The sequence below is a fragment of the Bombus impatiens genome, unplaced genomic scaffold (genome assembly GCF_000188095.3).
Source record: "Bombus impatiens unplaced genomic scaffold, BIMP_2.2 scf_0581, whole genome shotgun sequence".
NCBI lineage: Eukaryota > Metazoa > Arthropoda > Insecta > Hymenoptera > Apidae > Bombus > Bombus impatiens.
In genome coordinates this window covers 542929-557895 of record NT_177000.1, presented here as the reverse complement: position 1 = coordinate 557895, position 14967 = coordinate 542929, and the positions used below count along the sequence as shown (strand labels likewise).

Here is a 14967-nt window from a genome sequence, read left to right as displayed (position 1 = left end):
TATTTAGTTGGAGCTGTCGCGAACGAAGCACCGTGGGTAAAACGAAATCGATCGCTAAATCGAATAATTGGTCGCTGCCTCGCCAATTACAGTCGAACCAATGCGATTAACGAACGACAGTTTTATTTGCATATTCCGCGTGGTTTTCCGTTCGACGACGCGTCCACGTTTCTTCTTTTCTCCGTCGAGTTCGAATTTCTCACCGAATCGTTGGCCAATTTCATTAGTATTTCTATCTGTGCGTAATACGATCGATCGGGGTCTGGCATCGAAACGACGCGACACGTTTGTCGTGACGTGCGAATATTTGGCGAGAGAGCCGATGCGCCTCCGATTTTTGCGCCTCGATAACGTAAAAACGATGGAAGAAAGAAATTTTTGAATGACGATGACGCGAACGTTCGTAATCGTTTCTTTGCCAGCAGAGGTAATCTCGTTACGAGTAGTAGCTGGCTGATCGTTTTGCACAGGTCTGGAGAAACTGGCGAGCGCGGAAACGGAAGTAAAAGATATGCAGCGATTGCTCGCGGAGATGAAACCAAAGTTGGAAGAAGCGGCGAGAGCGACGGCTAGAATGATCGAGAAGATCACGGTCGACACTGTTAGTATCGTAGCTTCGAATACGTAACGGCGGGTGGTAACGAACGAACGATAGGAACGTTCTATCTTTGGATATGCGAGTGAAAGATTCGATGATCCGTTACAGATGGAGGCGGAGAAGACGCGAGCGCAGGCGAAGCAGCAAGAGGCGATAGCGGCAAGGATGAAGCTGGAGAATCAGGCGATCAGAGACGAAGCGGAAGCCGATTTGAGTGAGTGGTTCGATCGTGCGAACGGAAGACGCGACCACGTCGATGCTTCTTGTTACGCGCGTGGTTCGCTTTCTCTAAAAAGTGAAAGAGCAAAAACTTTGACGACTTTTTCGACGACTGTTGCGTGCGCGTGCACGAGTAGGAGTAGTAGAATCGATAAAAGCGTGTTTCGCAACCGCGTGCAACGTACCGAGCGATGGCACAACGTCGGGAGTGTTTGTTCGTTAACGCGACACGCTCGTGCCTGGACCGTGCGGACCGATTCGATCGATACTAGCCGATGTTTGCCACAGGTGAGGCACGACCGATGTTGATCGCTGCCGAAAAGAGCTTGAAGGCCCTGAACAGAAACGACATCACCGAGGTGAAGGCGATGAAAAGGCCACCGGTCGGCGTGCTTCTCGTCATCGAAGCCATCTGTATCATAAACAACGTGAAACCGATCAAGGTTCGTAGGTTTTTGCGAGAGAAAAGTCCGCTCGGTTGAATGTCGCGACCCGAACTCGACTAGATACATCACGAAGGAGATAAACGTTATTGGAGTAGATCGAATATTACGGCACGCCACGAGGTACGATAGATACGTCCAGAGGCGGAAGAGAATTAAAACAGGATTCCTGGCTCTCTTATCTTTGCCGCGTTCTCGATTTTTCTCAAATTTACCAACGCCGTCTGCCTCCGGCGGACGGTGGTCGGAAATTCCTTGCGATTTCCGGCTCCGGAATATTCGAGAAATAGTTTGTAGCGTTCGTTGGAACGTTAGGTGCCGGGGGGTGGAAGATTCGGGGCAGAAACGAAACTGGATTACTGGACACCTGGCAGCTTGATGCTCTCGGATCCGGGCCACTTTTTATACACCATGGAGAACTACGATAAAGAAAATCTGACCGAAGAAATAATAAATAAGCTGAAGCCCTACATCGAAAATCCCGATTTTCAACCATCCAAGGTACGATTCAAACGAGCATAAGGTGCCGGTGGTTCGCGCGCGTTTCGTTCGTTTGTACGCGCCGTAGTTGCGCAGTTTCAGCGCGTAAAAGATTTTTTAAATTTAAGCGAAAAATATTCCGTCGAATGGAAACTCTACGTGAAATAGAAAATAGAAAATAGGAAATAGGAAATAGAAAAATGGAAATAGAAAAGCAAAAGCAAACAAAAAAAAGAAATTTTCGAGATTCGATACGATGGTCGATTCGCGCGTTGATTGGAATCGGTTGGCTTCGACGTTTCCTCCGCGTAAAGAAACTACCGACCGAGATCCAAGCCGCTGAATTCCAGTCTCTTTACTGCGCGAAGGCTAAATTATCGCCACATAAATTATAGGCGCCGCGGCGTTACGCGACGCCTATAATTTGAAATTGTTCGATTCGCGAGAACATAGTTTTCTCGCGTGTTTCGCAGTCAGAGACGAGGCAAGTAGCGATCTATACAGCGATACGGTATAAAGCGAGAATCGCGTAAAGCGGTCGGGAGATAAAGAGGCGATAGGAGAAAAGCTGCTACACAGCGAGCAAAACGAGATCGCGCTGTTTCAGATCCAATACGTGTCAAAGGCGTGTCACTCGCTGTGCCTGTGGGTGCACGCGATGTACAACTACTATTTCGTGAATCTGAAAGTAATACCAAAGATGGAGGCATTGGCGAAAGCCGAGGCGGCTCTCGCGGAGACCGAGAAGACGCTGAATATGGCGATACAGAGACTGAGAGAGGTGGAGGAGGGCGTGGAGCAACTGCGAAAGCTTCTGCGAGAAGAGGAGGAGAGGAAAGCGGAACTGGAGCGGGAAAAGCAGCTTTGCGAAGATAGGATGGGAAGAGCTGTCAGGTTGATCGACGGTCTCGCCGGGGAACAGATACGTTGGACCACCACGGTGCTCGAACTAAATACGTCGTTGAAAAACGCCGTCGGCGATATCCTCCTAGCTTCCGGTATGAACGTTTCTTTTTCCTCTTTCTCTTTTCCACTTTTTTCTTTTTTTTTTTTTTTCTGTACGTTTGCTCGCAAGCCGAGAGAAGGTTTGCCCGTTTTCTGGAAAACGAGAGATTTCGACGTTCTTAATCGCAATTACAGGTGCGATAGCCTATTTGACACCTTTTACGGACGCGTATCGACAGACGCTGTTATCGTTTTTTTTTTTTTTTTTTTTTCTGTACGTTTGCTCGCAAGCCGAGAGAAGGTTTGCCCGTTTTCTGGAAAACGAGAGATTTCGACGTTCTTAATCGCAATTACAGGTGCGATAGCCTATTTGACACCTTTTACGGACGCGTATCGACAGACGCTGTTATCGTCGTGGAAAAAGGTTCTCGGCGAAGGGGTTCCGCACACGCCGGGCAGCGACCCCGTATCCACTTTGGGCGATCAAGTGGAGATAAGAAGGTGGCAAATCGAGGGATTACCCAGAGATACGCTATCCGTGGAAAACGCCGTGCTGGCGATGCACTCGAATCGCTGGCCGCTGTTTATCGACCCCCAAGCGCAAGCGAACAAATGGATACGTTCGATGGTGAGCAACGAGCGAGCGATATCGTATTTGTCGTATCGAACATAGTAGACGATAAATTAAAGGAACTACGCTTTACGGGCAAGTAGTACAAGGGCAACGGCATATCGGTGGCGAGAATGAAGGACAAAGAGCTGCTTCGCGTGGTCGAGTCCTGCGTGCGATTTGGTAGAGCCTGCCTGGTGGAGAACGTCGGCCAAGAGCTGGAGGCAGGCTTAGACCCGATTCTCTTGAGATCGTTGTTCGAGCATGGCGGCCAATGGTGCGTCAAAGTTGGCGAGAATATCGTTCCCTACAATCCGGATTTCCGGCTCTTTCTCACCACCAGACTCTCGAGCCCGCGTTACACGCCCGAAGTGTGCGTGAAAATACTGCTGGTCAACTTTGCGCTCACCGCCACGTAAGCCGCGGCGAATCCTTTCTAGCGAAATGGCAAACGGTCGAAACGATCGATGTTGGAACGTTGGCGAGATTAAAATGGAGAAATATCGACTGTAACAGAGGTCTGGAGGATCAGATGCTGTCGTTGGTCGCCATCCAGGAACGACCGGACCTCGAGCAAGCGAGAAACGTTCTGATCGAATCGAACGCCGAAATGAGAAAAGAGCTGCAGCAGATAGAAGACAGGATTCTGTATCGATTGTCGGTGTCCGAGGGTTCCGCCGTCGACGACATGGATCTTATTCTCACGTTGGAGGCGTCCAAAGTTAAAAGCGAGCAGATCAAGGTTTGCCTCGACCTTAACCCTTACAAATATCGTCGAGTCGATCGACCTTTTAAGAGTCCCGGTAACACTGGGCCAAGCCTTCCTCGCACCCGTCCTTCTTAGACTGCTAGAAAACTGCTAGAAAACCAGAAAACGGGTGGAGAGGAGGGAGGGATCGATAAACGATAAACGATAAACGATAAACGATAAACGATAAACGGTAATAAGAGTAACGCGCGTAGGTAAAGATGAAGGAGGCGGAGATCACCCAGGTAGACATCGACACGACCAGATCGCTGTATATACCAGTGGCGGTTCGCGCCCGTATCCTCTTCTTTTGTCTCTCCGATCTGCAGTTCATCGACACGATGTATCAGTACTCGCTCGAATGGTTCGTCGACATCTTCAACAACAGCATACAGGCGACGGAAAAGAGCGGTTAGCGAACAATTTCGATAAATACGATCAATCGGTGATCGACGAATAAGTGCACGCGACGCTTCGACCGTCGCTTCTAGATTCTACAGACGCTATCTAACGATGGTAATTTTCAGCCGATATCCAAGTACGAGTGGCAAATATCAACGGGAAATTCATGCTGTCGCTGTTCTCGAACGTGTGCCGCAGTCTGTTTGAAAAACACAAGCTTCACTTCGCGTTCCTCGTTTGCGCTAGGATTCGTATGAACGACGATTCGATCGACGCGATCGAATGGAGGCATCTTTTGTCGGGAGCCGAACCGATGCAAGTAAGAAACGCGATTCTTTCGTCGCTCGAATCGCCCTGTTTCAAATTTATCCCCCGACCTTCTTAAAATCGTCGCTTGGCTCGATTTATCCAAAGGACTCGCTTCTTCGCGATCGGCCGTTTCAATTTTATTTCATACGCGATCGTCCCTTTCTTTTATTCGAACGTAAACGTTTTATCCGTGGCAGCGAACGCCGACGCGTACACGCGTACGTATTCGACTAGCTTCTGAAAAGCCTGTGGTTCGTGCCTTCAAACCTATAAACGTACGAAAGGATGCGTGACACGTAGCGAAAACTAATTTTCTCGCTTCTTGTTCTCTAATTTTCGGATTCGGTATCACCGTTCGATCCGAATATCCGTGTATCGTGGATACCGGTAAAATCAAAATATTAGAATGGAAAACAACTAGCGTAACTATTCGCCGACTGTCGCAGGCGACCACGTGTGCGAAATAAACTCGGCACGCTCTATTTTATACTAGAAAATTTTTTATCTCGTAGGAAAGTGAAAACCCGGCGCCAGAATGGATTACACCGCGTTGCTGGAAGGAGATTCAGGCGCTCGAGAATCTGCCAAGCTTTCGGACATTCGTCGAGTTCTTCAAAGAGTCGGTGACTCGATTCAAAACGGTGTTCGACGCTCAGGAGGCGCATCTGTGAGTAACTCTCTCTCCCTCTCTCTATTTAGTCTTTAGGAACAATTTTCAGATTTACCAGTTTATCACGAGATAGGAACGAACGCGTAAAAATGACGCATACGAAAAACGAAAATGCAAAACGTTCCACGTATTTCGGTTTACGATCAAAGGAAATATCGGAGAATTTTGTCCATCCTATTACTATCGTTTTCGATCCTATCGATCAATAGCCGTTTTAGAGGAAAAAGGGAAAATAGAAAAGGAATTTCCTAGGATTTTCGCGCGTTTCTAAATCCTGAGACGTCGAAGCAATTTTCCGAGACAAGTATCGCTTTAATCGATTTCCCGTGCAGAGCCGCGTATCCAGAACCATGGCGATCCAAGCTGGACGACTTTCAGAAGATGTTGCTGCTCAAGTGTCTTCGACCGGACAAAGTGACCAACGCGATGCAACTGTACTTGGCCAAATATTTAGGCCACGAATTCGTCGAGCCTCGAACTACCGAACTGTCTGCCGTTTACCACGAATCTTCGCCAACTACGCCCATTGTCTTCGTTTTGTCCACCGGCACAGATCCCGCGGCGGAACTGTACAAATTCGCGGACAAGTTAAAGATGAGCACGAAATTGCACGCTATCTCGCTCGGACAGGGACAAGGTCCCAGAGCCGAAGCGATGTTAAAGTTATCGGCGGAGCAAGGTTACTGGTGCTTCTTTCAGGTATGACTTTTTTTTTCCTTTTCCTTCTCCTTTTTCTTCCAGAAACAAAGAAACGAAAGTTGCCTGTTAATCTGTGTAAATTTATAGCTTGTTTTACGGGTAAAAGTACGGCGAACGACTTGCTCGAACGCGTAGGTTTCGGCAAAGTACGAGTTTTCGTCCCAAAATACCCCATCTCCCGCGTTACATCGCGTTCGCCTTCCAACATCGAAAATCCTATATATCGTGTTTCGAACTACGTCGGCGAAAAATGTCTCGTTTTAATGTTTTAAGCGTAATTCGCGTATAACGTAGATAGGAAATGTTTCGGTTAAAGCGATATGATGATAAATTTCCAGCAGTTGTAGCGTGCAATTGCGATTAAATTTCCCGTATTATCGTAATTTACGTTCGCTTAACAGAGTTTATCTACGTGTATCGTGTTACGTAAATCGATGAAACGAACGTTCGAAATAACGTAATCGCGTAATTCGTGTGACAGAAACGCGCGATACGAGATAAATATTGGGCGGAGAGAAACTAAGATCGAGCGTTTGTTAAAGCGTTCGATCACGGTGAAAGTTGAAATTTTTAAGTTTCGAAAAGTTAGACCGAAAAATATCGCGATCGTCGATCGAACGGACATATCGTTGTTCAAAGAAACAGGACGACACCGTTGGGGAACGATAACAGACAGGGGTAGAGAGAAGAGGATGATAGCCTGTTTATCTTCGGGATATATCTGTACGTACGCGAAAAGGAGGAGGAAGCAAATCTATCGTTGCTCGACAACGAGATAAAGATACGGAGAGACGCGTTTCGATTAACGCGACGAAACCAAGAGTTCCCTGTCTCTTATTTGTTCATCTCGTTGAATTACCACCGAATATCGTGGAGATACTTTTCGAGTGAGAGGCGCAGGATATTCGTTAAATAGCCGTGATCTTAGTTTTTCCCACAAATTTACCATCGAGAATTAGTAGGATAGATGGTAAACGAAAGATAAGGTTCGCTCGATCGCGCGACGCGGAAGAGCAAAGGATAACGAAGCGTAGGTAACGGGCGAAAGAGACGAAATCTCTTCTACGAAGAAGCGGTAGTCGCTTCTTCTTCTCTTCGTTATTCCAGACAGTTGGAATCCATCGAAACCCTCGGCGTTTAGCCGATGCTTTGCGTAGAAACCAGCGTATAGAATATAGACACGACGAAAGAAATAGTCGAAAGATCGAGGATACGTTTTCGCAGAATTGTCATTTGGCCCCGAGTTGGATGCCGGAGTTGGATTCGCTGGTCGAGCGTCTATCACGGGCGAAAAACCATCGTGATTTTCGCTTATGGCTAACCTCCGCACCTTCGCCGGACTTTCCCGTCAGCATTCTTCAGAACAGCAGTAAAATGACGGTCGAACCACCCCGGGGAATAAAGGTAAACAAAATGCTGGTATTTTAAATTGAAAACCTTACTCGCCTTCTTCTTTCTTCTCATTCTCTTCGAAGAATATCTTCCTCGATCCTTTACGTAGAATTCTACCAAACTCGTGGAAAGTATTCTTTGGAGGACGGAAGAGAAAAAAGCGTTGTTCGCTTTCAGGCAAACATGTTTCGCGTGTACTTGACGCAAGTGACGGAGATGCAAACGTTTATCGACTCTGCTCATGCGAAAGTTGGCCACTTCAAATGGTTGGTATTTTCCTTGTGTCTGTTTCACTCGGTGCTGCTGGAACGAAGAAAGTTCGGTTCCTTGGGATTCAATATACCGTACGAGTTCACCGACGGTGATTTAAGGATATGCATATCGCAGTTGCACATGTTTCTCTTGGAATACGATATCGTTCCGTTTAAGGTATAAAAGCTTAAGCTCGTATTATATCGATACACGTGCATAATTGATTTCTCATGGTTTCGCGTCGTTCAAACAGGTGTTGATATACACAGCTGGTCACATAAATTATGGCGGCCGAATCACGGACGACTGGGATCGTCGATGCGTGCTAACCATTCTGCGAGATTTTTACAGGCAAGAGATTCTGTCGTCGTCGTACCAATTCGACGAAGAAGGACGTTACGTTCAAGTGTGTATCGTTGTCGTAGCGTGGTTTTACGACGCGAAGAAACTGAAAATTATCCGTCCGATATCGATAGCCTCGAGAAAGGTTAAAAAAATGAAAATCGTTGGAAACGTAATATTTTTCGAAATATTACGAGATAAATCTTCGAGATAATTTCCGGAATAGAAGATGTACGAACGGTATCGGAAACGATGTCGCGATAGCAGCAGTACGATAGACGTTATCCGTTGTTTATATCGGAATAACCGTAATACAATTTAAGATCCACTTGCGTTTCTACGACAAATCGCGAACAACGAAACGTTTTTCGCGCGTTCCAGCTACCAGACACGGCCACGTTCCACGATTATATCGAGTACGTGAAAACCTTCCCCCTCAACGACGACCCATCGATGTTCGGAATGCATCCAAACGCGGATATTAGCTTCGCGCAAGCGGAAACGTACGCCTGCCTGAACACGTTACTCGCGCTTCAGCCACGACAAGTCGGAACCGCGGCTGCCAGTGTCGAAGAGGTGACCAATCGATTAGCCCGAGATATGCTGTCGACGATACCACGAACCTTCGATTTGGCCGCTATGCAGCAAAAGTATTTCATATTCTTTCCGCGCATACATGGATACGGCGTCTCTGTTTCTCCGTCTACGCGGCAAACGACCACGAATCGCGATTTGCGTCACCTTCTTCGTCCTTTTATTTTCTACGCTCGCGATCGTTATTCCGCCTTACGAGCCTAACGCGACTTCGACGACCGAGATTCCCTACATTTCGAACGTACAAAAGACGCTACGAAAACCTTCGATACTCGTCTTTCGTTTGTTCGTTTCGTTTTATGCCAAACGAATACACGATATATATCTCAGGATATATATCGGAAATATATCTCAGGTATCCGGTATCGTACGAAGAGTCCTTTAACACTGTACTGCTTCAAGAAGCTATACGCTATAACGGTTTACTGGATGTGGTAAAAACAACACTGGTGGATCTGTTGAAAGCTTTAAAAGGATTGGTTGTCATGTCCGAATACTTGGAAATTGTGTCCAACAGCCTCTACACTAACAGAATTCCGCAAGTTTGGCAAGATAAGGGTTATCCTTCGTTAAAACCTCTCGGTAACGCTTTCACCGTCGCGTATCGAAGTTTAACCGTTCGATTCGTTGTCGGAACAGACTTTCGAATTTTTCTTTGAATGATCGAGTTCGACGGTGGTGCAGGTGCTTGGTTCCTGGACTTGAAAGAACGAATCCAATTTTTAAGATCTTGGGAAAACAGAGGGATACCGGCAGCCTTTTGGATTTCCGGTTTCTACTTTCCGCAAGCATTTTTAACGGGCACTTTGCAGAATTTCGCACGCAAATACGTCGTATCCATCGACGCGATTGATTTCAGTTTCCAGGTAGCGAATCGATCGAACGATCAATTTCCTACGATATTATTCTTGTTACATCTTGTTACATCGCCGATGTGAAATGCGAATTTTACGCAAGCTACGATATACTATGGATAAAGATTCGATAAAGAAACGTAAAAACGGATAAACGTCGAATTACTTTTAACGTTGTAGGTATTAAAATCGATACCAGAGCACAGACCGCCAAATGGTTGTGTTATTTATGGCCTGTTTCTTGAAGGATGTCGATGGGATGGAAACTATTTAAACGAATCTTTACCTAAGGAGCTATATACCAGTAAGTATAACGATAATTCGAAGAAACGTTATAAACGTCATATTCTTTTCCATAGCTTCGGCGTATTCGATCAATTATTTCGATATGCTTTCGGTATACATATTCTCTATCTGTTGCGCTACGATATGTACCTATCTAAAATATATCTATTTACCATTTGCTATTTTATAACTGCTATCGATGATTACGATTGAATTTTATCATCTACATCCATTTTTTACTAAATTATATGCTATAACCTCTGCTAAAAACCCTTTCTTTCCCTCTCTTTGTAATAATACCAACTCTCTGTCTAAGTGATTTCGTGAATATCTTTTCGCAGACATGCTTCCGATTCTACTTTTGCCGGAAGTAGATCACAAGCAGCCCGAAGGAATCTACGTTTGTCCAGTGTACAAAACTATCAACCGAGCAGGAACATTGAGCACTACCGGTCATTCGACAAATTTTGTATTGCCGATGGAAATTCCTAGTGAAAAACCGCAAGCTCATTGGATCAAGAGAGGCGTAGCTCTGATTTGTGCATTGGATTATTAACGATATCTATTTTAATGTTCTTTGTTTCGCTTGTAATCTCCATGTAATTGCTCTACATATTATTCGTATTATTCTTTGTGCGAGCAAAACAAAATACTTGGTATAAAATTACGATAAAACGACGGAACAAGGGTATTATTATTATTGTTGCTGTTGTTGTTGTTATTATTATTATTATTATCATTATCGTTAACGAGAACGGGCAACGAGTGTAACCATTGTTATTGATCCGTTCTAATCGTTTTATGCATCTCTTTCGTTTAATTTTCGATCCTTCCTTTTTGATCTTCTATATTCCTCGTTAGCCCATTTAACGATCACAACCGTCGATAGAAATGCTGCGACGAAATAAGTGCTAATTAGTTTTTCATTTCTTAACAATAAAATAGTAATGTACGTAATCGTATTATAAAATTGTTAAGAAAATTTCATTATTCTTTTATGCGCGATTTCGAGAATGCGTTATTTTACCTGGCACCATCGGCACTAAAGCATGCATCGATCGTTTCAAGAAATTCGGTAAGCCATGAGAAATGGATTTTGCCCAAAATCTTTGATGCGTTGCGCACAAGCTATAATACATAATTTTTCTTATTCGTACCGGTAATTCTCCAAATTTTAAAACCATGTTATATATTGATCTTTTGAGTTTTCGACGGAAATAACGTGTACGCGACCCAACGTACAGATTGGTATAAAATTTTCCAAGCGAAAGACAAAAGCATTTCGACTTTTAATGCTGCCTCCAACACGTATAAATGTACGATGTTTCGAGCATTTATACGTAACTATACAAATAAACGACCAGATAAAGCAAACAACCACGCGGATATTTAAATATAAATATATTTATTTCGACAAAAAGGAAAAAGAAATATATATATAAATACTACGCATATATCATATACACAATGATACAATATAACAGTATAAATATAAACAAAATACGCTAGAAACGACAAACATCAAAAAGTATGCAGAAATCATGGTGCAAGACACAAGTATTTGGAAATACATTTCCTAAATTTAGAGACAAGTATTATCTGCAGGCATATGTTCCAAGACTTTCTGTGGAATAACAAATTTATCTGGATTTTGTTCCAATAAGCATCCTAGAAGCCGTGGTACCGACAATACAGTGCCAGATATCACGGAAGGGAAGGATGGCCCATCTACCGACCGATAAATAATCTGCAATCTTTTACTAAAATATTCACCGTACACGGATATATGACCAACTTCGATGTATTGTCTCGAGAAAGGAGACCACAGTTCGAAAGATACGCGCATTGATTCCCAAGGTCGCAATTCCGAAGACGATCTCAGCACAATTTGATAATGATCGCACACGTTATCGTACAACTTGCATACGGTGTTTAACAATCTTTCAAATTGCGTATGATACTCTTCGCTTTTCCCATCCTTCACCAATATAAACGCAAGCGCAGCCGAAGCTTGACAAACAGTGAACAAACCAATCGGGGTAGAACCTGCTCGAAAAGGGGTGTATTGCCTGCCAGTGGAAAAATATGCTATTGGAAAATGACGTGGATCTATTAACTGCTTTGCGTGCATTGCCAAAAATGAAAATAAACTTGCACCTCCAACAAGGTGCATACGATTCGGCGAATCTTTATCTACTTCGTTATAATTGTCTATTATAAAAGCGTCCGCAGGATCTTCGTGATTCAAACCAGAACCGTCTATTATCAAGCTACGACTAAAATCTGCGCCCGCTACTCTGATCATATTATCCGCGCCAAGTATTTTTCCAGCGTAACTTAATATACCAAGTTCGAAAAGAGCCGCGTCGTTACATAAATAGTACTGCATTGGATTTCTATACTCCAACAAACCAAGATGTCTTCCAATTTCGACGTGATTCTTCTTATCCGGGTGTGGACGTTCATTTAAAGAATTAACGCGTTTTAATACGATAGGACCTTCGACCGGTGTCTTCCCGTCTAATTCGTTTGGTAATTGAAACATTTTCTTCAAAATACTTTCCTTTAAAGTCTCTAAGGCATCTTTAATCGTTCTCAAGTCATGCTTTACCACTGAGATTTGCAATTTTAATTTTGTAAATTCCGCTTGTTCCCCCGTGGTTAAACTTTCTTGTTTCTCAAAAAAAGGAACTAGTTTGTCCGATATCTCTTGGCTTCTCTGTTCTAATTTAGATTTATTCGTATGCACAGAATTGTAAAAGTCCCACATACTTTTAACATCCTTGGCGTTCAAATTTAATTTTCGCGCTGTCAAATCTTGCTGTAACCTTTCCATATCTGTTAATCTTTTATCAAAATCTATATACGGCTGTATAAACGAATAATATTCTTTGCCATCGATGTTTGAAATAAATAACGCAGAAGTATATCTTTTAGAAATCCATAGCGTATCGACAAATTTCAAAGTATTACGCGTTATGCACTCGCGAACCATACGTTTCTCTAGGAAACGTGCTACGTGATTCGCCATTGTAACTGTCTATAAACTTTTACGACTTTCCGACGACCTTTGTGATCTTTATACGCTTCTGTACGTTTCTCGAAAACAAATTTCGTTTATAAAAAAGCTAATTTCTATGCATCCACTTTTGGTATTTTAGTTTTTGGTGGAATACCCGACTCAACGTCCATTTTGCAACTGTCACGACTTATCGTCTCGATCTTTCTCTTTTGTGGAGCGATATAACTTCCTTTGCCAGCTGCCCTTTCCGATTCCTCGATGGAATACGGCTCCAGTTCAAGAGCTTTCAGTCTTCGTTTATGAACTTTTGTCGTAAAATGATCGCTTAAAGCGATATCATTTATAAAGTATCTCCTACGGATGAAAATAAATTCTTTAGTACATCTCAACGTTCATAATACAAACGTAGAGACATCGCGATATACAAAATAACCATTTAAATGTAAAAGTAATACATATGTACGCACAAAGGTTAGGAAATAACAGAGTACATGTATCCAAAGGTTATATTATTCAAAATGATATATCACGTTACGTTATACACTCACGCGCAATGAATACAGTAGTATTGACCTGCTCCGGGTTTATCCAAGTCTACTTTCTGATTTAATAGCCTCTCTGCATTTTTGTCATTCAAATCTTCATCGATCTAAAATAAAGAATATCGTGTAACAATTGCCGTTCGTACGTACGTACCCACGTGGCATATCATAAAGGTTAGGTTAGATTTTTAAAATTAAGTTGTTATTATACCTCGTCCAAATCTTTCGTTCTTCTTTTAGTTCGCCAACCTCTTTTTAAATGTGTGTCCCCCCTGTGATATTTTTTACGTTTATAAGTCATTCCCAATGAAAGATTAATTTACACGATGAAATTAAATTCCACTGCCTATCACGTTCACACCTACAAAACGGTATTACAACAAACAAGGAGTACGTATGTTTCGACGAAATGTGTGCAAATTGCTATGTCCAAAGGAATGCCTTCTATCCTCGATTTATTAAGATAGACGATAAATAATAGTTATATATCAAATTCAATAATTCATGCAGTTGTAACGATTCAGTGTGAATTCATAACCTGTTTGAAAAAATGCAAAGAAATAAGGTAATAAGTGTGTGGTAAAAGTTTGATTTACGGCTCGTTCTCATCGAAACGAGCGTTAATCTTATAAAATCTTTAATCTTACACAAAGTGTTTATACATTCGTTTTAAACATTCGTTTTAAACGATGTACGAAGTGTATAAAATCAACGTGTACAAATTGATTATGTATATAATAGAATTTATAGTAGTTTCACGACTGCTGGAGACTTTTTAGCGTTGCTATTGGTCAAACGTCACGGTGGCTTCGCCTTTATGAGAATTCGTAAAAAGGTTATAATGGTGTGATAGAGTTTCCAGTGGTAAGTATCGTGAATGGCATTAAAATTCGTCGGTATTCTTCTGCGATCGTAATTCTTTCAAACGCTTCTCTGAAAACCAACGAAATCGAGAGCAGATACATTTTTGTGAAATGAACTCGAAACATAGAATATATCGACGAAGGTGATATTAGAAACGGCAAATTTACAAATTGCCTCGAGAAAGTACGGATGATAAGCAAATGTTTAGTATCGAACGTTTAACGTAAATATACAAGAGAGATGAGAGTTAACCGAAGAAGAAGAAACTAGGATTAAAAAGAAAGAACATTCGTAAATGGGCATGCGCAGTAATTTGCTTTGAAAGTGATGGTAATGCTGTGGTAGAACCGGCAGATGTCGGTATAATATGTTAGAGTAGGTCGCGCCTCTATCGGCGAAGCGTCACATCAATTCAAACGGTGCGCCAGTGACTTGAGGGGGGTCCACACCATTTTGAAAGTAAAAATACTGCGCGACCCGGGATTTTGTTTGTGCGGTTCGGCGAGGGTAAAAAAGCGGCGAGGGCTAGGCTGTGTGGTATGGTCGGGGCAACGCGGTGTCGCGCGTAAAATGACGTAGAATGTGCGAGGGTGTGCCGCGTGCGGTACGAGGTGTGTTAGCGGAAACGGTGTCGCGGTGTGTAGGGTCGGCGCTGACCGTAGCTATCGTAGCGTACGGGAAATTGGCTGTGGCTTCG

The 14967-nt window shown here is 43.3% G+C and overlaps 4 protein-coding genes across 5 annotated transcripts in view; 1 reads left to right on the top strand and 3 right to left on the bottom strand.

The window, feature by feature from the left end:
* Window positions 1–10436, top strand: part of LOC100744141 (dynein heavy chain 1, axonemal-like) — a 54896-nt gene extending 44460 nt beyond the window's left edge. Inside the window, exons 39-58 of the mRNA XM_033322179.1 lie at window positions 471–601; window positions 707–812; window positions 1106–1260; window positions 1576–1761; window positions 2348–2738; window positions 3042–3313; window positions 3400–3710; window positions 3812–4037; window positions 4259–4454; window positions 4571–4764; window positions 5267–5421; window positions 5757–6123; window positions 7348–7527; window positions 7693–7944; window positions 8021–8173; window positions 8491–8759; window positions 9059–9285; window positions 9388–9569; window positions 9738–9861; window positions 10184–10436. Of these exons, the coding sequence (XP_033178070.1) occupies window positions 471–601; window positions 707–812; window positions 1106–1260; window positions 1576–1761; window positions 2348–2738; window positions 3042–3313; window positions 3400–3710; window positions 3812–4037; window positions 4259–4454; window positions 4571–4764; window positions 5267–5421; window positions 5757–6123; window positions 7348–7527; window positions 7693–7944; window positions 8021–8173; window positions 8491–8759; window positions 9059–9285; window positions 9388–9569; window positions 9738–9861; window positions 10184–10398 (4292 nt within the window). The 3' untranslated portion in view covers window positions 10399–10436. The remainder of the gene's footprint in view (window positions 1–470; window positions 602–706; window positions 813–1105; window positions 1261–1575; window positions 1762–2347; window positions 2739–3041; window positions 3314–3399; window positions 3711–3811; window positions 4038–4258; window positions 4455–4570; window positions 4765–5266; window positions 5422–5756; window positions 6124–7347; window positions 7528–7692; window positions 7945–8020; window positions 8174–8490; window positions 8760–9058; window positions 9286–9387; window positions 9570–9737; window positions 9862–10183) is intronic.
* Window positions 10437–10554: 118 nt separating this feature from the next.
* Window positions 10555–11248, bottom strand: LOC105681111 (cytochrome b-c1 complex subunit 8-like). Its single transcript, XM_012388722.3, has 2 exons — window positions 10870–11248; window positions 10555–10736 (listed from the first exon to the last, which is right to left on the bottom strand). Exons 1-2 carry the CDS (start codon window positions 11024–11026, stop codon window positions 10642–10644), a joined length of 252 nt encoding a protein of 83 aa, XP_012244145.1. The 5' UTR covers window positions 11027–11248; the 3' UTR covers window positions 10555–10641.
* A 35-nt stretch (window positions 11249–11283) lies between these two features.
* On the bottom strand, window positions 11284–12900 carry LOC105681109 (serine--tRNA synthetase-like protein Slimp). Its single transcript, XM_012388719.3, has one exon. The coding sequence runs from the start codon at window positions 12871–12873 to the stop codon at window positions 11425–11427; it is 1449 nt and encodes a 482-aa protein (XP_012244142.1). The 5' UTR covers window positions 12874–12900; the 3' UTR covers window positions 11284–11424.
* A 37-nt stretch (window positions 12901–12937) lies between these two features.
* On the bottom strand, window positions 12938–14550 carry LOC100744025 (zinc finger protein 593 homolog). 2 transcript variants are annotated; one of them, XM_012388721.3, is made up of 4 exons: window positions 13945–14550; window positions 13618–13767; window positions 13413–13513; window positions 12938–13218 (listed from the first exon to the last, which is right to left on the bottom strand). In XM_012388721.3, exons 2-4 carry the CDS (start codon window positions 13705–13707, stop codon window positions 12978–12980), a joined length of 432 nt encoding a protein of 143 aa, XP_012244144.1. In that variant the 5' UTR covers window positions 13708–13767; window positions 13945–14550; the 3' UTR covers window positions 12938–12977. The 2 variants fall into 2 exon arrangements, with proteins under 2 accessions (XP_012244144.1, XP_033178101.1); XM_033322210.1 differs by lacking the exon at window positions 13945–14550 and having other exon boundaries at window positions 13618–13938.
* Between the last annotated feature and the right edge of the window lie 417 nt (window positions 14551–14967).

Coding starts and splice junctions, on each gene's coding strand:
- LOC105681109 (XM_012388719.3), bottom strand. CDS start 12,873: ATGGCGAATCACGTAGCACGTTTCCTAGAGAAACGTATGGTTCGCGAG.
- LOC105681111 (XM_012388722.3), bottom strand. CDS start 11,026: ATGGTTTTAAAATTTGGAGAATTACCGGTACGAATAAGAAAAATTATG. Junction 10,737..10,869: donor TTTAGTGCCGATGGTGCCAG/GTAAAATAACGC, acceptor ATTTCGTCGCAG/CATTTCTATCGACGGTTGTG.
- LOC100744025 (XM_012388721.3), bottom strand. CDS start 13,707: ATGACTTATAAACGTAAAAAATATCACAGGGGGGACACACATTTAAAA. Junction 13,514..13,617: donor GAACGAAAGATTTGGACGAG/GTATAATAACAA, acceptor TCTTTATTTTAG/ATCGATGAAGATTTGAATGA. Junction 13,219..13,412: donor TACTACTGTATTCATTGCGC/GTGAGTGTATAA, acceptor TTTCATCCGTAG/GAGATACTTTATAAATGATA.